This window comes from Sus scrofa, chromosome 2, assembly GCF_054392235.1.
Source record: "Sus scrofa isolate SSC_HxYL_T2T_F1_AM1 chromosome 2, Sscrofa_HxYL_maternal_Yorkshire_Landrace_v2.0, whole genome shotgun sequence".
NCBI classification, from domain to species: domain Eukaryota; kingdom Metazoa; phylum Chordata; class Mammalia; order Artiodactyla; family Suidae; genus Sus; species Sus scrofa.
In genome coordinates, this window is record NC_139384.1 from 66,951,746 (window position 1) to 66,977,359 (window position 25,614).

General features: G+C 39.8%; 1 protein-coding gene and 1 long non-coding RNA gene across 6 annotated transcripts in view; one reads left to right on the plus strand and one right to left on the minus strand.

The window, feature by feature from the left end:
* The window catches only part of LOC102164181 (uncharacterized), a 53,052-nt gene that overhangs the window by 2,635 nt on the left and 24,803 nt on the right, over positions 1 to 25,614 (minus strand). The window contains exons 2-3 of one of the 2 annotated variants that reach the window (XR_014837399.1): positions 935 to 1,046; positions 494 to 699 (exon numbers count right to left, since the gene is read on the minus strand). This is a non-coding gene — a long non-coding RNA (uncharacterized LOC102164181). The remainder of the gene's footprint in view (positions 1 to 493; positions 700 to 934; positions 1,047 to 25,614) is intronic. The other variant, XR_002341589.2, reaches the window with a different exon arrangement.
* On the plus strand, positions 288 to 14,190 carry ZFP62 (ZFP62 zinc finger protein). 4 transcript variants are annotated; one of them, XM_013991854.3, is made up of 3 exons: positions 288 to 358; positions 8,570 to 8,663; positions 10,332 to 14,190. In XM_013991854.3, the coding sequence occupies exons 2-3, from the start codon at positions 8,618 to 8,620 to the stop codon at positions 13,043 to 13,045; spliced, it is 2,760 nt and encodes a 919-aa protein (XP_013847308.1). In that variant the 5' UTR covers positions 288 to 358; positions 8,570 to 8,617; the 3' UTR covers positions 13,046 to 14,190. The 4 variants fall into 4 exon arrangements, with proteins under 4 accessions (XP_013847308.1, XP_013847315.1, XP_005653028.2 ...); XM_013991861.3 differs by lacking the exon at positions 8,570 to 8,663 and having other exon boundaries at positions 288 to 430; XM_005652971.4 differs by lacking the exon at positions 8,570 to 8,663 and having other exon boundaries at positions 288 to 362.

Sequence of the window (25,614 nt, forward strand, 5' to 3'; positions counted from 1 at the left end):
TTTAGGTGTTTATTTTACCGACCCACTTATTTGCTTTACTCTCTGTCCCCCCCCCCCCCCCCCCGGCACATAAAGTCATCAAAAACTGTCATCTTCGCGGTAATTTCTCCGGTTCCAGCCCAGTAAGTGCCACTAGAAGAGCTGGGTAAATACTAAAAGAAAAACCCTCCCCCGGCGTCCACGCCCTCGCAGCCCACCACGGTCACATGCCCGAAGGGGGGAAGCGACCATAGAGTCAGTCCTCCAGCTTCCCAGAGAGGACCCGGAAGTTCCCCGGAGCCGGTGTGGGTTTTTCCGGTAGGGCCGTCTGTGCTTTTGTCCCGCCGGCGGCCGGGCTCCCGCGGCGCCGCCACAGCCAGTACGTGAGTCCGCGGCTGCCCGCGCTCCCGCCCCTGGCCCTAGCCTGCCACGCCCTTCCCTTCGTGGCCGGGTCCTGACTACCCGGGGTCTCGGGCGGGATCCGGGAGGAAGCGTGCCCGCTCCCCACACACACCTCAGGAAGCGCGTTCCGAGGGAGTGGAGCGGAGGGTAGACTTCGGGCCTGCGGACGGGTGTAGGGCGCAGCCCTGGAACGTATTTCGGTCCTTGTGAGCTCCACCTCCGACTGTTGGAGCGGGCCAGGCCCGGGTTGGGGCTGCCTGGTGTGTGGAGAAGGGCCGGGGCCTCGCACCGGTGTTTCTCAGTTCTTCACTGCTGTCTCTGGCGGGAGGGGAACCCTGAAAATTAGCCTCTGGTTGTGCCTACGCGGCAGTTAAGTTTTGCCCTGAGATTTGAGAGTAAATACGGGTGTTGGAGGGATCCCAGGGGGTGATCCGATTGGACCCCGCCCCCCTTTTTTTTTCTTGATGGGGGAATGGTGTTGAGAGACTCCTCCTGCAGGTGTGGGTGGAGCTGCTGGTAGCCACTCCTGGTATTCGCCCCAGGGAAAGCTCACCTGTTATACAGGATCCCGCGGGGAGACTGCCTGTCGCAGGGTCCACAAGATGGGAAGGAATTGACTAGGTAGGAAGTAGAAGGTCGAGGAGCCTTCTCGACCTGAGGACAGCCTGAGGGAAACCAGGCGTTGGGTTGAGAAAGAAGAATGAGGAATGCTGGGGCTAGGTGTGCTGCCCTGAGACGTTTGGACAGGGTGGCCACCAGGAGTATTTCTTTTTGAAAGCACGAGAGTTTTCTTTTTAATAAATTTTTGAATATGTATTGTATTCTTAATGGTTCAGGTATTAAGAATATGAAAATGTATCAGTGAAAAGGTTTCTTTCTGCCTAGCCATCTTGCTAGGCCCAACTCCCTTAGATAACCAGCCGCATTTGTTAGTTTCAGTATATCTTCCCGAGTTTCTTTATGCAAACCCTGGCAAATATGAATGCAGTTAGTTCCCCATTTTTTCACACAGGTGGTAGGATACTGTTCAGAGTTCTGCCCCTTGCTGCTTTTGCTTAATCTGTCTTAGAGATCATCCGAACACAAAGACACCCCCCCCCCCCTGCCAAATGATATTGGATTGCCCAGTTGGTCATTGTTTGGATGTTTTGCATGTTCCATAATTTTTTGGATCTATTCGGGCTATTTGGGTTGTTTCCAATTTTGTGTTACTTCAAACAGTAGTGCACTCAATGGCATTGTACTGGGGCATAACTGAGCAAGGATTATAAAGAGGGGATTAAGAATCATAAATTTTTGTTTTACGTTAACTCAGTTATTGGTAGATTGTTAAATATGCCTAATCGCTATTATAATAACACACGTAGAGTGATGAACAAATTAAATCAGGTAGCTTTTCTCTCCTGGAACTTGTGTTTATGACACTTAGCCTTACAGTGGCCAAATAAAATAATTCTATTAGTTATTCTCTTCAAGCCAGTCTTTGTCCCTTTAGCTTCACAAAATCTCTCAGCTTATCTTTCAGAATCCCTTTTGCTTACCTTCTTTCTTAGGATGATTAGAAATATCCTCACTACCAGGTGTGATAAGATTTTATTTCGTTTTTTACTTTAAGGAAAAAAATCATTTTAAATCATAAGGATGAAGCAGTAGAACCCAACTTATGTTAACCATTTATAATTCTGGTACTCATAAATTAAATGCAGTAATAACTAAAGCACAAATGTACCCTTTTCCCATCTGCGTATCATGTGTCTCACTCCTTAGTCTCATCTTTCATTTCTCCCATTCTCCCACTTCTTTCTTCTGAGTAGGTAAGCATTTTGTGCTCACATCCCTGTTTTCTCTTTTTCTTTCTTTGGTCACCTCCTAGTCCAGTATAATATTCAAGAACTTAAGACACAGAATCTAAATGGTAGGTTGACTTGTAGAATATGATTGACACTCTGGAAATCCAAAGTAGCTGCAGGCCTGTTGCATCTGTTGCTTGTTGAAGTCTATTGTGAAGGCAGGAATTTTTAGCCAGAGTGAGCCACAGTTCCTCTCTTGTGAGTTGTCGAGTCTCTGGAGAAATGGCCCCTGACTCTCCTGGGCAAGGATAGTAAGAATTAAGGGCAGGTTCTTAATATTTACATGAACTTTTCTAGGAGGCTTTGGGGACAGAACATGAACAACAGGCACATAACTGCCCAGAGTTTGTGGGTCATGTGGAAGGACTGGACAGCTTCCTGTGGCTGAAACTTAACTGATGGAACCAGGCTATTGGATCATGCTCTCTGTTGAGAACTGGTGAGAGAGAAGTTCCCCATCAGCTTTGAGAACATTTAAGAAATTAAACCTCTCTGACCCTCTCTCTATGCAGGAGTTGTGCTTTTGAGTGATTCTTTTCTTGTGTCATAGAGGCAGATGTGCTAGCCACCACATCAGTCTTTATTGAATTATAATAACCTCCTCCCAGACTCCAAGATTCAGTTCTGTCTCCCCTCAGTCCATTTTTCCACTGCAACCAGTATGAGTAGTCTTTACTGCTTAATTTTATATTATAAAAAACGATAGGAGAGTAAAATAGTACAGTGAATTCTATACATCCATCACTCAGATTCAACAATTATTAGGATTCTGCTTCACTTTTCCCTTTTACATTTTTTTCCCCCATGCCTGCAGCATTCAGAAGTTCTGGGGAAAGGGATGAACTGACCCCACAGCAGCAACCTGACCCTTAACCCACTGAGCCACCAGGGAACTCCCCCCTTTCATTTTCTTTGTTGAAGTATTTTCCAGACATCATGCCATTTCACCTTAGCATACTTTAGTCTAAAGAAAAGAGACACTTCTAACAGCCACAATACCTTTATCTCACACCATCCTAAATTAATTCTGATTCCTTGATATTATCTAACAGGGACTGGCAGACTACGCTGTCCATGGTCTCTTTTTGTATGACCCGCAAGCTTGAGAATGGTTTTTACTTTGCTTAAGGGATGTTAAAGAAGCAAACCCAAAAGAAAAACAAAGAGTAGAATTGTATGTGGCCCACAAAACCTAAAATTTTTCCTATCTGGCCCTTTACTAACCCCTGTTTTGATAGAATAAGTCATCTTCTGAAATGCATATCTGAGTTTGGTACTCTTTGGCTAAAACTCCTCTGGATCAAGTCTGGAATCAGTATGATGGCAGATGTAGCCCTTATTTTTGCCCACCTATCCAGTTGTGCCTGCTATCTTCTGTTCTAGATGTCCAGAGGGTGGTGAACACCAGCCCTTTTGCAACTGCTCTTCCCTCTGCTGCAACTACCTTGCTTGTCCTGAAGCTCTTTCCAGTTCATTGATGAAGAGGCTCTCCCCTTCCCTCATCCATGCCTTCTGTCTGCTATTTTTATCATATAGTAGTTATTTTCCTGCCAGACTCTCCTCTTTGCAAGTCCTTATTGACAGGGACTTGTCTGATTCTTTTTTGCATCCCTAGGATTAGCCTAGTGGCTGGAGAGGAAAGCAGGGTGTGGATCATAAGTTCCCTGGGCTACACCCAACCTTAGAGATAACTGAGGTACAGGAATGCATCCTCAGTATTGTTTGTAAGGATAACTTAATTTGTTATTCTCTTGATTGTCTTTACAATTTAACAACTATCTTATTCTGAGTGAGCTGCTATAAGAAAATACCACAGACAAAGTGGCTTATAAACAGAAATTTATTTTTCAAAGTTCTGGAGGCTGGGAAGTCCAAAATCAAGGCACCAAGGGAGCTCTGTGGGGTTCTTTTATAAGATCACTAATCCTCTTTATGAAGGCTCCTCTCCTGACCTACAAACTCTTCCTATCCAAGTACCATCATTATGTTTTAGTGTTTTTCTGCCTGTGTGGGTTTTTTTTAGTGTTTATTTGTTTGGTTTTTGGCCATATGTGGAAGTTCCCAGGCCAGGGATTGAATCCACACTACAGCAGCGACCCAGGCCGCTGCAATAACAACACCAGATCCTTAACCTGCTGTGCCACAGGGAACTCCTTTGTGTTTTTGACTGAACTTTAATATGAATTTCATTGAAAATCATTTCTTTTCAATGAAGATGCACATTTATATTGCTCTGTTTTGTTTTCAGTTATTAAGAGGTTTGGGTGAGCTACATCAGGTGATGGGAAGCTCTGCTTTCACACAAATAGAGGAGGTTAAGCAGGCCTCGAACAGGGAGACTCCTAGAGGCTGCCTAGGTCAGAGTGGTAAACTGAAGTATTTGTGATTTCATGCAGACCAAGCCACTCAGCAGCCAATTGAACAAGGAATCCCCGAGGAAATGAAGGGTTCTGTCAGAGAGAGGGGAAAGGGTCCATCTGAGCCAAGGATGAGTAAATATGGTATCAGCAAGGGGGGAAGTAGCACAGCCCCTGGTGTCCAGCAAGTCACTCCAGCTGGCCAGATGCTGAAGACTTCAAGCACCACACTAGGTGGCCTGGAAACAACCATTGGGTAGTTCCCAGATATCCATTTTACAAAACTCAACAGCTGTTGGAAGAAGAATTGGACAGGGATAAGAATGAAGGTAGGGAGACTGGCAGAAGTTCAGGAAGGAATTCAGGAGGGCTTAAACTAAAGCCTTAGCAGTGGAGATGGAGTTGGGGGTGGGGATTTGAGAACTGTAGGTGGTGGAGTTAGCTGGTCTTAAGCAGTCTTTTTGATGTGGAATGGTTAGGGAAAGAGAAGGGCCCACTTATGATTTAGGCAAAAGGGAAGACAGGTGGATATGCAGCTCTGTAATTTAAGAGAGTGATCTAGGGGGTGGAATGGATGGGGAGTTTGGGGTTGGTAGATGCAAACTGTTAGATTTGGACACAGATCTTTTTTATAACAGCTTTTCCCTCCAGTACAGATCCAGTTGAGGTCAGGTATTGAATTTAGTGGTCAAATCGCATTACCTTCTTTTATATAGAACATTTGTGTAGCCTTTCTTTGTCTTTCATGAAAATGATACTTTTAAAGAATACAAATACCTTTTAGTAGAATGTTCTTTGTTTTAGATTTATCTAATGTTTCCTTGTGTTTCAGTTCAAGTAATGCATTCTCATAAGTGATGTGTCCTTCTCAGGGTATCACTTCTGGAAACACATGGTGTTTATCTGCCCCCTTCTTGGTGGTATTTAAGACACCAGGCCAAGGCATTATCTAATGTCCCCACTGTGTAATTAGTATTTTTTTCTCATGTGGTCTATGGGAGAATATTTTAAGACCATGCATATACACTGTTCCTTGTCAGAATTTCCCCCAGGTTTAGAATCCATTGATAAATCTCTCCTGATCCTGGCTTTATTCTAATAGTTGTAGAATGCTGATTTTTTTCTTCCAACTCTACCACTCCCTCCACATTTACCAGCCTGCCCTGGCATTATGCTTTAAGTAAGAGGCCTTCCCTTTCACCCCTGTTTGTACCTGTATAGACTCATGAAATCCTATTTTCAATGGTTTATAATTCTTTTCATAATTACTATGGCACCTAAATTGGGCATTGAAGTTGGCTCTTGTGTCTTATGACATGCCCACATCATTTGTTTGTTTTTAGCATCTCCTTATTTGCTGGCATAACAAGATGTCTCATCTCATCTTGTACCTATTCTGCCTCCAGCCTGGAATCATCCTGGTTCCTTTTAGTAGGTAATGGTAGTAGAGACCTAGAACAAGGTGCTAAATAATGTGCTCATTAACTCAGGTATTTTTGTTTCTTAGCTTTTCAGACAGAGCTAGGGAGTATATGTACATTAACACACCTATGCACACAAGTATACAATACATGTGAATATACATGTGTATAATGTGCACATTTATATATAATTTGGAAATCATGAGTTCACACCCAGTCATCTCCACAGGGTTCTTTCGTGTCTTCCCCTATTTCATATTTTTATGATCTTCTCCAGGAGAGCCCAACTAATCAACACAATTACTCAGTCTCATAATAGATATAAAATTGTTCCTGAGTTGCTTTGCCCATTCCACTACAGAAAACAAGCCTGCTAAAAAGAGTTGTGTGTGGCTTTTCCACACTGCTCCCTCCAAGCTTCCCAAGACTGAGAGTATATAGTATATAGTCACATGTTATATACCCAAGTAACATGGGTTAGTTCTTTATTTCTTCTTGTGGTATTGGTATTCACATGAAATACAAGTGAGTTGATTGGTTTCCATTCACTTTCAGGCTTAGTAGCTTTCCCCATTCTTACTGTTTTAATTTTATTCTTTTTGAATCTTAGAACATTATCATGCTTCTATAAGTAAAAACTATACAAAAAGTTCTACTCAGGGTGTCTTTCTCCCCTCTCCCTTCTGTTCTATTCCCCTGCCCTACCCCTCATAGACAATAGACTTCACTGTTTTCTAGATTCTCTCACTACTGAAAAGATAAGCAGTTAATGTGCTTGCTTTTTAGTTTCCTTACATAAAATGTAACATATGCTCTTTTCTGTATCAATTTATAGAAATGTTCCTCATTCTTTTTTAGTACTCTATTGTGTATAAGTGCCATAGTTTATTTAGCCACTGTTCTGTGCTTGAACATGTAGGGTTTTTTTAGATTTTTTTAATTAAAAATAATGCTACAGGGAATAACTTTGTGCATATATACTTTTGTATTATTGGAAGTGTATCTTCAATATAAATTCCTAGATGGGATTTCTGGATTGGAGTACAATACCTACATATTTGAATTTCTTATAGTTGAGTAGATATTGGCAAATTTCCTTCAACAGGAACTATGCCAGTTTGCATTCCCAGTAATGTTCCCTTTAACCTCACCCACAGAATATATTGTCACCCTTTAAAAAAAAAAAAATGTATTTTGATCCTGCTGTGTAGCACTGGGAACTATGGTCACTTATGATAGAGCATGATAATGTAAGAAAAAAGAATCTATACATGTATGTGTAACTGGGTCACCAGGCTGTACAGTCAAAAAAAAAATAATAATAATGTATTGGGTAATAAAAAATTTAAAAAAAAAAGCTTTGGCAAAGTAAAGGAAATTATCAACCAAAAAAAAAATTTTTTTTTTTTAATTTTATGGCTGCACCTGTGGCATGTGGAAGTTCCCAGGTCACGGAGTAAATCCAAGCCATAGCTGCAGCAACGCTGGATCTTTCAACTCACTGAGCTGAACTGGGGATTAAACCTGCTCCTCCCTGGTGACCTGAGCCATTGTAGTGGGATTCTTAACCCACTGCCCCACAGCAGGAACTCCATCAACCTTTTAAATATTTGCCAATCTGCCACATGACAATGGAGATCTTAGTATTATTTGAATTTCTTATTATGAGTGAATTGAAAACATATATAAGGGCCATTTTAGTATTTCTTTTTGTGACTTGTCTGTTCATGTCTTTTGCCCATTTTTCTATAGGCTTTTTTTAGTCTTTTTCTTCAACTTTTAAAAATTCTTTGTGTATTAAAGATATTAGCTCTTGTATATGATGTATGGTGCCAAATATTTTCTTCCACTTTGTCATTTATTTCTTGATTTTGTTTATGGTATTTTTGCCATGGATTTTATTTTTATTTCTATATGGTCAAACTTATCAATCTTTTCTTTTAGCACATCTGGGTCATAGAAGCTTTAGATATAGAGGCATCCACCCATGTTTTCTTCCAGTATTTATATAGTGTCACTTTTTGGGGGGCTGCGCCTGCAGCACACAAAAGTTGCAGGCCAGGAGTTAAACCTGTGCCACAGCAGTAGCTCAAGCCACAGCAGTGACAACACTAGACCCTTAACCTGCTGTGCCACCAGGAACTCCTAGTGTCACTTTTTACTATTTAGACCTCTGCTACATTTGGAGTTTTTTTCCTGTGTGTGGTGTAAAGAATGGATTTAATTTTATCTGTTTTGAAATGGCTTTATAGTTGTTCCAACATTATCAAAAAGAGTATTTTTGCCTCAGTAATTTGATATACCATCTTTATCATGTATTAATTTCTATATGTAATTGGGACTATTTCTGAATTTTTATTCTGTTCCATTTATTTATACACCAATACCATGCTGTTTTAGTTATAGCAGCTTTTGGGTGTATTTAATATCTAGTATGGCTAGTCCACCTCCCTTGTACCTTTTCTTTTTATCCCCCTGCCCTGGCAAATTTTGTGTTTCCCTGGCAAACTTAGGGGATTTGGTTTTATGGCTATAGAAACTTGAATGTCTTTCTCTTCAGAGGGCTGAGTGCGAGTAGAAGTGCAGGGGCCAAGGCCAAAGAGAAGGGATGGAGCCTGATGTGATGGGAGCAGGATTCAGAGCACAGATAAAAGGTGTGTTGCTGTTAATGGTCCAGAATTCCACTGCTAACCTAATAGCCCTCACATTTTTAGTTACTTGGACTGTTCTACCCAAGGTAATAAAGGGAGCAAGGAACTACTCTGTACCACCATTCCTCAGTGACTTCTAATGATCTCTTAGCTAATATTACTTCATAGCCATTTTGTGAAGCTTTCTCAGATGAGTCACCTTTGGTTTAATAGGTCTATTGAGTGATTCTTTATTTTACCTTCCTGGTAATTATCTGAGTTCCTAGTTCCTCCTGTTGTGTACTTTTTAATTCAGAGTTCATCATTCTAATCCCATAGTATAGATTGGATCATGAGTGTGATTCTTTTACATGTTCCTCCAGAGTATATATCTTTTCTTTTATTGCCCCTGCTTCCTCATCACATGCTCATATATAGTTTCTAAGTAAAATTATGGAGTACTGACCAAGAGAGTCTGATACAAAGGGTAAGAGGGGAAGTCTGAATTTTAACTAAGTCTATCTACACATGTCTCATTGTCTAAGTTTGAGAACAACTCGCTTAAAACTGATTATTTTATTCTCAGGAGTCAGTCTTTTAGTAGGTGGGTGCTGATAGAATGCCATGTGTGTGTAGAGTGCCTTCAAGGGAACAAAGAGTCACTGCTTTTGCCCTAAAATCTACTTTGAGAAGAGTTTACCTTTCCTGAGTCCTGTGTTTTATCTTAAGGTTACAACCATGATCCAGTAACCTGACCTTGATTAAATAATGAACTTGGTGATATAGTATATAGAACTAACAAAGTGACCCCAATTGTTCTCTGTGCTTTATATATTTATTAAATGCTCACATCATTTCTATTGCCATCATTTTACAGATCAGGAAACTGGCATTAAAGAAGTTAAATGACTTTCTTGAGATCCTACAGCTATGTATTTGAACCTAGGTAGTATTAGTTCCTTTAGTTGATGGTTTGTGCTTTAGCTTCTGATCTTTGATATGCTCTGACTGCAGTTAGCTTCTTCATAAAGTAGGAGTGAAAGCCTCTTTGCCTGGCATGCCAGAGTCTGTTCTTCAGTGTAGAGTTCCTCCCTGACTAAACCACTCCCCAGGGTCAGTGTTTCCTTGGAGGGGAAATCCAGGAGGCCACACCAACAATAGGAAGCTGCAGCTTGTTTTCTTCCTCATCTCTGACATGACTGTCCTCATGATTTCATAACCAGCTCCCTAGTACCTCCACCCATATACTGATTTCTCCTTTAGTTTTGCCAGCCTTCTGCTGAATGTGTCTTCTTAGCTTTTGTCTTACTTATTAATATTTCTGTCTCCTACTCTTCAGAGAGTCCTTCTACCCATGGTTTTTCCAAAACTAGGTGGCATTTCCCAAAAACTGATCAGTGTTGCTCTTGGTTCTGTATATCATTTTAACCCATTGCAACTTGCCCTTGTGCTGAGCTGTTAGGCAAGAATAAAAGCTGTTCGTTCCATTGATAATCCAAGGCTCTAGCATTTTGACATTAGTTCCATGGGGCAGAAATTTTGACATGTCCATTATTCTATCACTAGCAGTTAAAAATGGTACCTGTCACACAACATGTAGTCAATAAACATTTGTTGAGTGAATGTGGATGTAATTCCTTTGGTTTCTTCTAAACCAAGTGAACAAGTATCATTTTCATTTTCTTGGTTTAGTGTCACATTTGAAGACGAGGGGCACTGAGGATGAGGACTCAACTGAAAATTATGAAATTGGAAATGCAGAATCTTTGTGGCCAAAAGTGGAAGGTCTTCACAAGAATCATATGCAGGAATCTAAGGTTGGTGAAACTTATGATTGGGATAGCAAAATAGAGAATCAGGTGGAAAAGCCTGAGGGAAAACGAATGAAGGAAGACAAAAGTGGCACCAGGGAAAAGATTGGCAAAACCAAGAATACAGCAAATATAAAAATAGAACATGAAGATGAGGCATCTGAAAAAAGCTTATGTCTGAGCTCAAAACATGTTACACACCAGACTGTCCCTATAGAACAGAAAAGCAGTGAACAAGGCACATGTGTGGAGAACATTAATGGAAACTCTCACCCCAGTTTACAGCAGAAAACAACTGCTGTTAAGAAGTCACATAACTGTGATGAGTGTGGGAAATCCTTTAAATATAATTCCCGACTTGTTCAACATAAAATTATGCACACCGGTGAAAAACGCTATGAGTGTGATGACTGTGGAGGGACTTTCCGGAGCAGCTCAAGCCTTCGAGTCCACAAGCGAATCCATACTGGGGAGAAGCCGTACAAGTGTGAGGAGTGTGGGAAAGCCTACATGTCCTACTCCAGCCTTATCAACCACAAAAGCACCCATTCTGGGGAAAAGAACTGTAAGTGTGATGAGTGTGGAAAATCCTTCAATTATAGCTCTGTTTTGGACCAGCATAAGAGGATCCACACTGGGGAGAAGCCCTATGAATGTGGTGAGTGTGGGAAGGCCTTCAGGAACAGCTCTGGCCTCAGAGTCCACAAAAGGATCCACACAGGTGAGAAGCCCTATGAATGTGACATCTGTGGGAAAACCTTCAGTAATAGCTCTGGCCTCAGAGTCCACAAAAGGATTCACACAGGGGAGAAACCCTATGAATGTGATGAGTGTGGGAAGGCCTTCATTACTTGCAGAACACTTCTAAACCATAAAAGCATCCACTTTGGAGATAAACCTTATAAATGTGATGAGTGTGAGAAATCGTTTAATTATAGTTCTCTCCTCATTCAGCATAAAGTTATCCACACTGGAGAGAAACCTTATGAATGTGATGAATGTGGAAAGGCCTTCAGGAACAGCTCAGGCCTAATAGTGCATAAAAGGATCCACACAGGAGAGAAACCTTACAAATGTGATGTCTGCGGCAAAGCATTCAGCTATAGCTCAGGCCTTGCAGTCCATAAAAGCATTCATCCTGGGAAGAAAGCCCATGAATGTAAGGAGTGTGGAAAATCCTTCAGTTATAACTCACTTCTTCTTCAGCATAAAACGATTCACACTGGAGAGAGACCTTATGTGTGTGATGTGTGTGGAAAAACTTTCAGAAACAATTCAGGACTCAAAGTCCACAGGAGGCTCCATACTGGGGAAAAACCATATAAGTGTGATGTGTGCGGAAAAGCCTATATCTCACGCTCTAGCCTTAAAAACCACAAAGGAATCCATCTTGGAGAGAAGCCCTATAAATGTAGCTATTGTGAGAAATCCTTTAATTACAGCTCTGCCCTTGAACAACATAAAAGGATTCATACAAGGGAGAAACCCTTTGGGTGTGATGAGTGTGGAAAAGCCTTCAGAAATAATTCAGGCCTTAAAGTACATAAACGAATCCACACTGGGGAGAGACCTTACAAATGTGAAGAATGTGGGAAAGCCTACATCTCACTCTCAAGCCTTATAAACCATAAAAGTGTACACCCTGGGGAAAAGCCCTATAAGTGTGATGAATGTGAAAAAGCCTTCGTCACATACCGAACACTTATAAATCACAAAAAAATTCATCTTGGGGAGAAGCCCTATAAATGCGATGTGTGTGAGAAATCTTTTAATTACACCTCACTCCTTTCTCAACACAGAAGGGTCCACACTAGAGAGAAGCCCTATGAATGTGACAGGTGTGAGAAGGTTTTCAGAAACAACTCAAGCCTTAAAGTGCATAAAAGAATCCATACTGGCGAGAAGCCCTATGAATGTGATGTGTGTGGAAAAGCCTATATCTCACACTCGAGCCTTATTAACCATAAAAGTACCCACCCTGGAAAGACACCTTACACATGTGATGAATGTGGAAAAGCTTTTTTCTCAAGTAGAACTCTTATAAGCCATAAAAGAGTCCATCTTGGGGAGAAACCCTTCAAATGTGTCGAGTGTGGGAAATCTTTCAGTTACAGCTCACTCCTCTCTCAACATAAGAGGATCCATACAGGGGAAAAACCCTATGTGTGTGATTGGTGTGGGAAGGCATTCAGGAACAGCTCGGGCCTCACAGTGCATAAAAGGATCCACACAGGTGAGAAACCCTATGGATGTGATCAATGTGAGAAGGCATACATCTCACACTCAAGTCTTATCAACCATAAAAGTATCCACAGTGGGCAGCAGCCCTATAATTGTGAGTGTGGGAAATCCTTTAATTACAGATCAGTCCTTGACCAACACAAAAGGATCCACACTGGAAAGAAGCCATACCGATGTAATGAGTGTGGGAAGGCTTTCAATATCAGATCAAATCTCACCAAGCATAAAAGAACCCATACTGGAGAGGAATCTTTAAATGTGACAAGTCTGGGAAGTCATAGTGGCACATTACAAAAAAGAACTCATGAGGTTGGGAATGTTCTAGATGGGACCAAGATGAGCAAATCCCTGTAGGAGGCAGAGCTTACCAAGTATCAAGTGAAAAAAAAAAAAAAAGAAAAACCTTTTAAGAGTAATCTGAGGTCTATGTTCATGGCTTATAATTTACATAGTATAAATGAAAAGAGTAATTTTTATTTCTGTTCAGTCACACCTAGGAAGGAAGGTCCTAGTGTCAAAGTAGTTGGAATATAAAATAATTCATACTGTGGATAAAACATATCAAAGTGATGAAGTATGAAAAAAAAAAAAAACCCCAGACATTTCTGGACAGAAAACACATAAATGAAAAGACTTCTACTAGAAGTCAAATAGTCACAATCAGAAAGTTTATATTTGGGTAAATTCCGTGAATAGAAATGTAGGAGATTCAGGTATAGCTTTGAATCCCAAGTATCCATTAGTCAGTGGAAAAGATTCAAGAAGGACTTCTAATAGGCAAATTCAGGGAGAGAGAGGCTTCAGGGAATATGAATTTATATAGTAGTGATTATGAAGTATAACCTTGATATAATGGAATGATTTGGGGGAGTGATGACAACTTCTGAAACAAAATTTGAATTTCATTTTAGGAAATGTAAAAAGTGTAGCTTATAAATCTAACAGGAGATAGGAGAGAGTCACTCATAAATAAATGCAAGTTTACTGTACTGTTCTAATGTTGTGTTATACTAGTTGAATGGTTGAAACTTAAAAAAATTTCCCAGATGAACCCCCTCAGTGAATGATGAATGTGTGGTAAGTGAAAACCTCACACACTATGCTACACAATGAAGGGTTCTACCATGGAGAGAAATTCAGCACATTCAGTAACTAATGGAACACATCTTCAACATGAATTAGCACCTTACATGAAAAGAATTGATTTAGGGATTCCTATGAATAGGAATGCTGAAAAGGAGGACATTTTATTACAGGAGCTAAAAAGTTGCCACCAGTAATCAAGGGATAGGAGGAAATTCATGCTTCTTAACAATCCTGTCTAAATGTTTGATTGTTTTTGATTGTTACTGTAAAGATTTCATGCACTACATGTGTGTATTGTCTGTTGTAAAATGTTATGAGTGCTTTGTTCAGGGCTCACTCCCTTGGCCACAAAGAGCCAGATAGTTGTGGCAAGGTAAGGTGAAACTCCAATAAAGTTGTTCCTCAAAAATAAACACGTTGTGACATACTTTAGGTAGAGAAAATGCAGAGAAAGCCATTTGTATGTCATATCTTTGTGAGGTAAGTTATACCAGATCCAGGAGTTCCCATTATGGCTCAGTGGCTAACGAATCCAACTAGTATCCATGAGGACACAGGTTTGATCCCTGGCCTTGCTCAATGGGTTAAGGATCTGGCATTGCTGTGGCTGTGGCATAGGCCAATAGCTACAGCTCCGATTCAACCCCTAGCCTGGGCACCTCCATGTGCTGTGGGTACAGCCCTAAAAAAAGACCAAAAAAAAAGTTATACTAGATCCAAACCCAAGGAGGGCAGCAGGAGAACTCATCCTGCAGGGCTTGTAGCTGAGATTTTATGAGAGATAAGGTGGTAGCTCCATCAGAAGAAGTGCAGATTGGATTGATCGTCATACTGGGGCTGGATCACAAGCCCTGGGAGTGGACAGGTTGTGTGAGTGATCAGTCACCATGTAGAAACAGTTCTCTTGGGAACAGATAGAATATAACGAAATATTTTTAATTGTATATAAGGCTGTTAACTAGGTAACTCAAAGAGTAAAAAGAGTCTTCTGAGAATTAAGTAATCCGTCCAAGAATACTGCGAGTAGGGCTTATCAGTAGAGGCTGGAGAATTCTTAAGTCAGGTATCTTTGGCTGCAGAATCCACTTTTTATAAGAGAACATTCTCTGGTCAAATAGTTTCCTGTTTCTATACATATAATTCCCATGCCTTTAGGAGTATTTCACTTTGCCGCCAAACAAGGTAAGTTTTGATGGAGAGGGTAGAGGTGGTGTAGGGTTGATGGTAGAAAAGGAAAAGGGAAAGAACATTTCTGCTTCTCAACTCCACTTTGAAATGTTACAACCACACTTGTTCTTTGTCCTCTCTATACAACACTGGAAAACCTGACCCTATCCACAGGCTTGGATTAATTTATACAGCAAATAACTTGTTGAGGATCTGCTAGGCACATCCTAGGTACTAGGTACTAGGCAGCAGGAGTAGACAGGAGAGAAACAGCATGAACAAAGCTACTTTGATGGGCTCTACTAAACCATGGGCTTTCTGGGGAACATGATCCACCCACTGGGAAGGGAGGCAGCAGTGACATCTAAGCAGGATATTGAATGGATCTTTTTAATTTTTTGGCTGTGCCCATAGCATGCAGAAGTTCCTGGGAAAGGAATTGAACCTGTGCCACTGCAGTAACAATGCTGGATCCTTAACCTGTTGCACCACAAGAGAACTCTGAGTTGGGTCTTTTTAAATAGAGGAGTGGGCATAGGATGGCCTGATTAAAGACAGCATTGGAAATGTTCAGGCATCCTCCAGAGTGGCCAGCCCATGGCAGGTCTGGAGTGCAGTGGACATAAAAGAAGGAGGCCATGGAGTACTGATTCCCAGTAGTCTCTGAGCATTGACCCATCTTTCATTTGCTGAATATAGGACCAGTTATAACTGTTTTGGATGATAGGTTACTTAAGGTTTCCTTGTGGCCAAGGCTGTTGGTGTGCCTCTGGCTTTAGATCCCCAAGTCCCCCCCACCACGCACACACCTACATGAGCTCCATGTGGGCCTAAGGCATCACCTACTTTTGAAAGAGGTTAAAGAAAAAGGGAGAAGAGAGCTTCCACACGAATGGGGATTCTGAGTGCCTCAGCCTACTAAGCACCAGGACATCTTCCTACTGCAGCCTCCATTGACTTGGACACATGGGAAATGGGCCATAGTCCGCTTAAGGCTTGGGCCTTGAGTCTACCTAGTGCCAGATACATGCTGCTTGAACTAATCCCAAATGAGGAAGGGTCTTCAGGTCTCCATCCAGTCCAAGTGGACTTTTTGGTACAGATCCAAAAAGCTGGTGGCTACACCTGTTCAGACTTATCTCAGGACTCAAGCTGGTTTAGGGAACACCAGCCCCCACCCTCTTCCAGGAAATGTCTGTTATGCAAGAAGAAAGAATTGCAAACATGTAGGTAAATCAAAAACACTTATTTTAAACATTGTCTAATTCTCAAGGCTAAAAGATAAATAGAATTGAAATGTGGGACAATAGGTAAATTAGAAGCTGGAAAATCTGCGTGAAAGCAGGCTAAAGTGCCTGTATTTGGGAGTATGGTCAAGATGCCCTTTATTGAGTTAAATGCGGTTATTGTGTCATGGGCAAGCACTAGAAGGATAGAAATAAAATATATGAATCTAAAAATCTGGACTGGGAAACCTCAAATCTAGAAAAGAAAACGTTGAAAAGGTGAGACAATATTTTGTTTCTGGTAGAGGTAGGCTAGGTTTTTTGGGTCAGTTTCACACCAAAAACATTGAAAAAAACATAGTGTTTAAAATAATGGTGTGCCCTCTCCTTGAATGAGATGGAGGCTGAAGAGTCTGCAGTTTAAACAGGCAAATCTGTTTTAAGATGGGATCTTGTCATCAGAGGTGAACATGAAAGCAGATTTGCCCTAGACTGTTGCTGATGCTGCAGTTACGTACAATTTCACCAGCCACCTACAGAGATTGAAGGATAGAGCCAGGCCCACCCAGGGTGATGAAAAAAAAATTTTTTTTTTCAGTGCCCATAGCATGTGGAAATTCCCTGGCCAGGGATGAAACCTGAGCCAAAGCAGTGACAGCACTGGGTCTTTAACCCGGTAGGACACCAGGGAATTCCATAAGGTGATGAAACTTATAAGTGATTTTCAAAGTTAAGTTGGGTTCCCAAAGTGCTTCCCCTAGGACAAGATAAACCAAATCTAGGCCATTCCCCTTCCCCACCACCAGGGGGCTGTAGAAAATGACTTTGTTACTGAGCATAGCAATAAAAGTACAGCAGAAATTGACAGAACATTGTAAATCAACTATAATAGAAAAAATAAAAATCTTGGAAAAGAAAACATCCTTGATAAATTGTGGTCACTTGCCAAAACTTACAACCCAGGTAAATATAACCTGAGGCCTGGCAGAAGCAGATAAAACTTCCTTGGAAGAGGACTTCTTCAATCTAAACCTCAGGCAACACAATAATTTTTCAGGGGCAATCATCAGTAAGCTAAGATCATGAGGGAAATAAGGAAAAAAGGTAGCATGACTGAAAACCAGCAGGAAAGAATGGACCCACATAGACCACACATTAGAATGATTCGGTACATTTGTGAAAACAACTGCTTAAAATATTTAAAGATGTACTTGGCAGTAGATTGTGAAACAGAAAGAATGAGAATTGGTGAACTGAAAGATATGTTTGGAGTTCCTGTCATGGCTCAGCAGTTTGTAATGAGAATTGGTGAACCGAAAGGTATGTTTGGAGTTCCTGTTGTGGCACAGATCTTAGACTGCTCACTAGTGATTGCCCAAAAAAATCACTGTGTTGCCTGAGGTCTAGATTGAAGAAGTCACCATGACTAGTATCTATGAGAATGTGGGTTCAATCCATGGCTTCACTCAGTGGGTTAAGGATCTGGTGTTGCTGTGAGCTGTGGTGTAGGTCGCAGATGCTGTTTGGATCTAATGTTGCTGCGGCTGTGGTGTAGGCTGGCAGTTGCTGTTCCAAGTCAGCCCCTAGCCTGAGAACTTCCATATGCTGCAGGTGCAGCCCTGAAAAGCAGAAAAGAGGAGAGAGAGAGGAAAGAAAGAAAGAGAAGGAAGGAAGGAAAGAAAGAAAAGAGAGAGAAAGAGAAAGAAAAAGAAAGAAAGGAAAGAAAAAGGAAGGAAGGAAGAAAGAAAAAGAAAGAAATGTTTGAAGTGTTAGCCAGAATGCAGCATGGAAATAGAGAAATATGGGGAAATAGAGAAAGTTTTAACATATTTAATCACAGCCTTAAAAGGTAAGGGCAGGAGGAAAGGGGCAAAAGTAATTGAGCTGATAATATTCCAGAACTGATGAAAAGTACAAGTCTATGGATTTAAAACACAACACAAACTAAGGTAAATATATAAAATCACATCTGACATGCATGGTAGTGCAACTGCAGGAAATCAAAGAAAAAAAAATAACAGCCAAAGAGTTTAAAGTTACCTTCAAAGGAACAAAAAACTCAACAGCAGCAGAGGAAGCCAAATGAGTAGAATGAAAACATCAGTATAAAGGTAGAAAATAACTGTCAACTTAGAATTTTATACCCAATGAAAAATATCTTTTATGAATGAGGACAAATATAAGCACATTTTAAGACAATTTCATTTACCCCCTGCTGACCTGCACTAAAGTAAATTTTAATATAGAAGGAAAGGGGTCTCCGATGGGGTTTTGAGGTGCAAAGAAAAATGAAGAGTAAAATTGCTGAGTAAATGTAACTGAACATTTTACAGCAAACAATAAAAATCTAGAGTTTTTAAAATAATCTTAAGGAGTTCCCATTGTGGCTCATGACTAGTATCCATGAGGATGTGGGTTCATTCCCTGGGCTTGCTCAGTGAGTTAAGGATCTGGTATTGCCCTGAGCTTTGGTGTAGGTCAAAGATGAGGCTTGGATCCCTGTGATGCTCTGGCTGTGGTGTACGCCAGCAGCTGCAGCTCTGATTCAACCCCTACACTGAGAATTTCCATATGCTGTACCTATGGCCCTAAAAAGACCAAAAAAAAAAAAAAAAAAAAAAAAAAGATAGATTTAGAATACCAGATGGCAATGACACATAAGTAAAGAGAGAGTAAAAAGGATTGAGCTATTATATTAGAGTGGTTTTGGTTACTCTCATGAATATTGTAAAATCTAGAGGAATCATACAAATAGGACATACATAAAATTTCAATACTGTAGAAAAAAAATTTTAATCGAAAAGTAAAAAAAGTGGTGAGACCAAAAAAATTGTTAATTTTAAGCCCCAAAATACCAATATTTACATTTAATTTAATTTAGTAAACAGAAAAGACTGTCAGAGAATGTCTCGGTCTGTTCAAGCTGCTATAACAAAATACCACAGGCTGAGTGGCTTATAGACAACAAAAATGTATTTCTCAGTTCTTAAGCCTGAAAGAGTGATTGGAGATCAGCATGGTTGCGTTGGAGGGCTTTCTAAAGGGTTGCAGACTTCTTGTTACATCCTCACATGGCAGAAGGAGCTGGGGAGTTGTGTGGGGTCTCTTTTATAAGAGCACTAATCCCATTCCCAAAGGCCCCGCCTTCATGACCTAATCACCTCCCAAAGTCCCTACCTCCTAACACCATTGACACTGGGCAGTAGAATTCCAACCTGTGAATTTGAGGGAAACACAAGCATATAGACCATAGCGCATAGGGAAAAATACAAAACCCCACTACATTGCTGCTTACAAGAGACTCAAATATAAATAACACAAGTTTGAAAGTAAAAGATAAACGAACGGAAGGAAGTTATATGAAGCCAATAGAAAACTGGTGTAGCTCTACTAACAGTAAATGGAACAGAGACTTCAGGCACAAACCATTCCTAGAGATAAAGGGAGTTGTTACATTAAGACAAAAGTTTTGAAGAAAAAACACTAGGAAAATAGGACAGTTTTAAGTTAGCATCTACCTAATAACATAGCTCAAGAGTTGGCAAACACATACAGAACTCAAAGGAGAAGTTTAAAGTCCACAATCAGAATGAGAGATTTTTTTACACCTTTCTCTAATTAACAGGACAAGCAGACTAAAAACTGGTAAAGATACAGATTTAAACAATAAGATTAACAAGCATTCTAATGCATATGTATGGAACACTGCCCCAGTGTATCAAGGATACATATTTTTTGTCAAGCACACATGAAACATTTTAAAAAACTGACCTACACAATGTTATATATCAATTATTTTTCAATAAACCTGGGAGTGAGGATTGACAAATACACCGGAACACAAAGGCAATCTCAACAAATTTTAAATAATTGAAAATAGGAGTTCCCATCGTGGCTCAGCAGTAACGAATCCAACTAGTATCCACAAAGACGGTGCATTTGATCCCTGGCCTCACTCAGTGGGTTAAGGTTCTGGCATTGCAGTGGCTGTGGCGTAGGCCAGCAGCTGCAGTTCCTATTCGACCCCTAGCCTGGGAACTTCCATATGCCGCTAGTGAGGGCTTAAAAAGACAAAAATAAAAAATAAAAAATAATTGAAAATGAATTGGAAATTAATAATTTAAAATACCTAGAACATTCTATTATATTCATAAATTTGGAAATACAGTTTAAAAATATGATTCAAAGAAAGTATTTTCAACTGAATCATAATGAAAATACCACATATCAAAACCAGAATGATATTGCTTAGGAAGCTCTTAAAGGGAAATTTATAGCCTAGAAAGATATTTCAGAAAATCAGACAACCTGATAATCACCTAAGCAACATCTCAAAAAGAGCAATCAAAATAAATCCCCCAAAAAAGTGAAAATAAGGAAGTAATAAATAGCAGAAATTAACTAGATAAAAAAAAAACAGAGAATCAACAGAACCAAATATTTGTGTGGTTAGGAAAGACTAATTGACAAACTTCTGGTGAAAGAAAAAGCCCCACAAATAATCAAAGTCAGAAATAAAAAGGGAGAATATGAAGATCTGTAAAGTTCTCTTTTCTGAACATACACTGACTTCCTTGCTCTCTGCTGCTAAGGGATAGCCCACTCCTAAATTCCTGAGTCAACACTTCTGAGAAGAGGATGTAATAGGCAAGATGAGCCAAATCAGAAACAACTCATTTCTGTTAAGATGGTGATAGCTTCCTGACCAAAACCTACCATAAATGCAGCAGGCAATGCTGCTTTTGTTTCCTTCCTCTATAAAACATCTCTCACTCCTCATGTTTGGAGAGACATTCCCTTTAAAACTTTCCCTGTTGCAACAGTTTGAATAAATCCCCTCGTAGTTGAATTCTCAGTGAATTTCTAATGTTTTATGTTACAAATGCTGCAGGCATTAAAACAAGATATTATATCACAATTTTGGGCCAGTAAATTAGAAATATTATGTGACAAGAAAATTCCTAGAGGGAAAAACTTAACCAAAACTTACTAAAGGGCCACAATTTACAGATGTGGGGCGCATGGGAAAGACTCTGAAGTAAGTACAGTCCTTCTGGAACAAGGAGCAAGTGGAAGGAGAAAGAAAGCAGGAAGGGAAAAAACTTGATAAACAGTGAGATTGGAAAAGTATTCCATAGGCGCTAACAAATTTTTCTGAAAGCGAAAGCCTGAAAAATAATTTCTTCTGGGTTTACATACAGAGACTCTAAGGGTGAGATGATACTGAATACCAGTCATACAATGCAAGGGAAATTTCCCCTCCTGAGATTCAAAAATGAGAAAGGGTCACCTGAGGACCATTTAGCTGAGGACTTTGTGGTTCCCCAGGGGATTCCCAGGTCTGGGAGTTTTCTCAGTGCCTCTTCCCCAGCCTCAGCTAAAGGCCTTGGCTAGACACATGGAGAAGGAAATCAGAATACTTTATTCTTCTTTCCACTGAGTGTTCCCATTTAGACCTGGCAGTTCTTCTTGGGCTATGAATAACATCACTTATGTTCAGGAAGGAGTTTGTGACTCCCATGTACATAGTGTAGTAGTCAAGAGTACAGTCTTCTCCACCATGAAGTCTGGGTTCAAATAAAGACTCTTTCTCTTTTTCCCGGATGACTTTAGGCAAGTGACTAAACTTGTTTTGGTTTTGTTTTCGCTCATATGAACTCCTCTACCTCTTGTTGAGGTAATAATTATAACAATCTCATAGGTTGTAAGGGTTGGAGAAGTTAAGAGTCATTAGAGCCCTTAGAATCATGCCTGGAGGGAGTTCCCATTGTGGCTCAGAGGTAGAGAACCTGACTAATATCCATGAGGATGTGGGTTCCATCTCTGGCCCCACTCAGTGGGTTAAGGATCCAGTGTTGCAGTGAGCTGCAGTGTAGGTCACAGATGCTGCTTGGATCCCACTTTGCTGTGGCTGTGGCATATGCTCACAGCTGAATCTCCAACTCAGCCCCTAGCCTGGGAACTTCCATATGCCACACGTTGTCCTAAAAAGAAAAGGGGGGGGGGTGGAGAGAATAAGTATTTGTAGAAGAGTGTGTGAGTTAAGTCTTGCAGTGTGTTGGCCTCTATCCAGACTCAAACATCTGGACACTCAGGCAATGGAAAGAAGCCCTGTCTTCAAGCCAAGAAAATACCCCAAGGACCATCTCACACAGTTTGAGAAAAATTAATTTTTGGAAATATTTACTCAGTGGTGCCTTTCTACTAAGTTAAGCAATCCATTGTTTCTAAGCAAACATGCTTTGTCTTTTTCATTCTGGAAAAGGGATCAACAGGTGGGGCCTCCAGCCCTAATCCAGCGACAAAGAGTGTTGGGTGAGTTAAAGGCTGCTCCACACTTGCTTTTCTAGCAGGCAACCTGCCCACTCATGCTGTATACATTTTTCTTCCCACACCCTCCCCCTCCCCACCGCCCCCCCCCCCCGGTGTTTTCTTGACAGTAGATGTGCAGAAGATTGCTGGAGAAAGGGTTAGTTAGAGCCAAGATTCCACCATCTTAACAGTGGATGTTTTTGGTGTGTCCTTTAAGGTCTCAAAGAATAAAAGGAGGCCCAGGGATAGGCAGAAATTCCTCTGGTCTTAGATGCAAACATTAGGGCTAGTATTTCAGCAAATGCAATAATTATGTCTATAGTTTCCCTATCTGTAAAATGAGGGGAAAAGAAAAGACCCAACTCACAAGGGTCTTTATTTTGACGATTAATGAAAAAACACTTTGTATTTTGTAAAACTTCATACAAACAAACATAATTGTTAGTCGACTAAGATCTATTTTTTTTAAAGTGCCTGCAGCATGCGTAAGTTTCTGAGCCAGAAGTCAAACCCGAACCACAGCAGTGACACCAGATCCTTAACCTGCTGAGCCACTAGGGAACTCCTGTTTATTCTACTTTTTAAAGTTAAAGGAAGGAGGTAATGAAGGTTAGAGCAAAAATCAATGAAACAAAAAGAAACACAACAGAGAGGATCAAAAGTCAAGGTTGGTACTTTGAAAAGAGTATTAAAATCAATAGACCTCTGGTGTGATAAACAAGAAAGATCAGGAAACACAAATAATTGCAACAGATCCTATAGGTTATTTGGAAGTGTATTTTTAATTTCAGAACAGATAGGGACCTCCTAGTTATATTTTTTTATTTCATTGTGGTCAGAAATCATACTCTATATGATTGCTCTCCCTTTAAATCTGTGGAGATTTGGTTGTGTACTTGTTCTTAATGAAAGATCCATGGCACTGGAAAAGAGCATGTGTTCGGCAGATGCTGGGTGCAGTCACCTAGATAAAGACCTTAGATCAATTTTGTAATATATTGTTCAAATATTCTCTGTTCTTAATGAATTTTATCTGCTTCTTCTATCAATGAATGTGATAATTGTTAGGCTACCCGTTTCTACTTATAGTTTTGTGAATTTTGCTTTATATATTTGAGGCCATGTTATTAAGTGCGTGCAAATACAGAATTGTTATATCTTCCTCATAAGTTGAAACTTTAAGAAGTAAACATTTCTGTAGTAATGCCTTTGGCTTACTTAGGCTATCTTTTTCTGTAGTTAATAACAGCAGCTTCTTTTTTTGATTACTGTTTCCTGGCATAGATTTTTCCATCCTTTCATTTCAGCATTTCTCTATCCTTGTTTTAAATGTGCCTCTCAGAAATAGTACATAGTTGCTGTTGTTTTAATCCAGTTTGACAACTTTTAACAAGAGCATTATATCTTTCATATATAATTTCTGATACGTTTTGGTTTCAATCTTTTTCACAGCTTTTTATTTATCCCACTTGTTTTAAGTTCTTTTATCTCTTTTCTTGCTTTCAGATTAGCCTAGAATTATTCTATTAGAATTCAGTTACAACTCTTCTATTATTCTATTTTTCCCTCTATTGATTTTTCTCTTTTAATGGGCAAAGAATTAAAAATATCCATTCTTGAATTATCAAACCCCAGTATTAATTGATACTTTTATCTTCATCCTAGAAAATGCAAAGATCTTAGGATACTTTAACTGTTTATCTCATATTTTATATGCTATTGCTTTGTGGATTTTAAGTAGGTATATATAAATGGATATAGCTATATATTACAAATACATTATTTTCCATACCAAATGTGTATTTAGGCTTATTGACATATCCACAATAACTTTCCATTGCTTTTCATTCTTTTCTCCTTCCCTAACTTTCCTTGTTGGAGTCATTTTCTTTGTGTTTAAAAAACATCCTTTAAGGCATTCCATTCTATTAGAGGTAAAACCTTCCAACACTTGTTTGCCTAAAAATAGCTTATCCCGCCTTCATTCTTAACAGATTTTTTTTTCTGGGAATAGAATTCTAGATTGAGTATCATATTCTTTTTTTACATTGGAGGCATCAAGCCATTAATTTCTGACTTCCACCCTGGCTGGTGAGCTGTTCATCTGTCTAATATATTCTTTTGTTAATGGCGTCTTTTAAGATTTTTTTATCTGGCTTATTGCAGTTTTACTATGATATGTTTAGGATTTAGGTGTAGATTATTTTTTAGTAAGTAATCCTGCTTGGAATTCTTTGGACTATTAAATTTGTAGATTTGTTATGTTTATTCAGTTTTAATAAATTCTCAGCCACTGTGTGCTCAGATATTAATGCTATACCATTTTCTTTCTCATTTCCTTCTGAGACTCCAAACAAAGCTATGTTAGGCTCTCTCACTGTACCTCTTATGCCTCTGAATTTCTCATTTTCATCCCTTTGTCCCCTCACTTCCTATCCAGGCTTCATTCTGGATATGATTTATCTTCTAGTTCACTATGTAATCTGATGTTAAATATATATTCTATTTTGCAGTTTTAGACTTTCCATTTGCATCCTTTCTCATAATATGCAGAATTCTCAGGTTTGCCTTTTATTTCCTTGAGCATTGCTATTTTGAAAGCTTTCTCCAATGCTGATCTCTGAGTATGTCACCAGTCCTTTGCATTAGATACCCTCCATCCAAATACAGTGTTTAAATGTTCCTGGTTGGAATCTGATGGTGAAACACTGCTGTCTACCAACCTCTCAACCCTGGGCCTTAAACTCTCCATGGAATTCTTTCACAGCCTTTCTTTAGACTTTTGTTTTTTATCTTTTAACAAAAGGGAACTTGGTTCAACACCTATAGATGTTGTGGTCTAAAGCCAAGATTTTAAAGTGAATGCAAACTGGAGTGGGGGTAAGGGGAATTTTCTTTTCAAAGGCTCCTAGTCTTGGTGAAGAATTTTTTGATAACTTTTTTTCCTGGGAGGTACATTGACATTCCCCCCATTTTGTTCCAGTTGGATTTTTACACAGCAAGTTCTTTTTCTCCTTTCCACAAAACAATGTCTGAGATACAGAGTTTAGTTATTTAGTAATAGTTAAGTCATCTTGAGATCATTTCAATTAAGAATTTTTAAATTTTTATTCAGAATTCATTTTTTTAAAA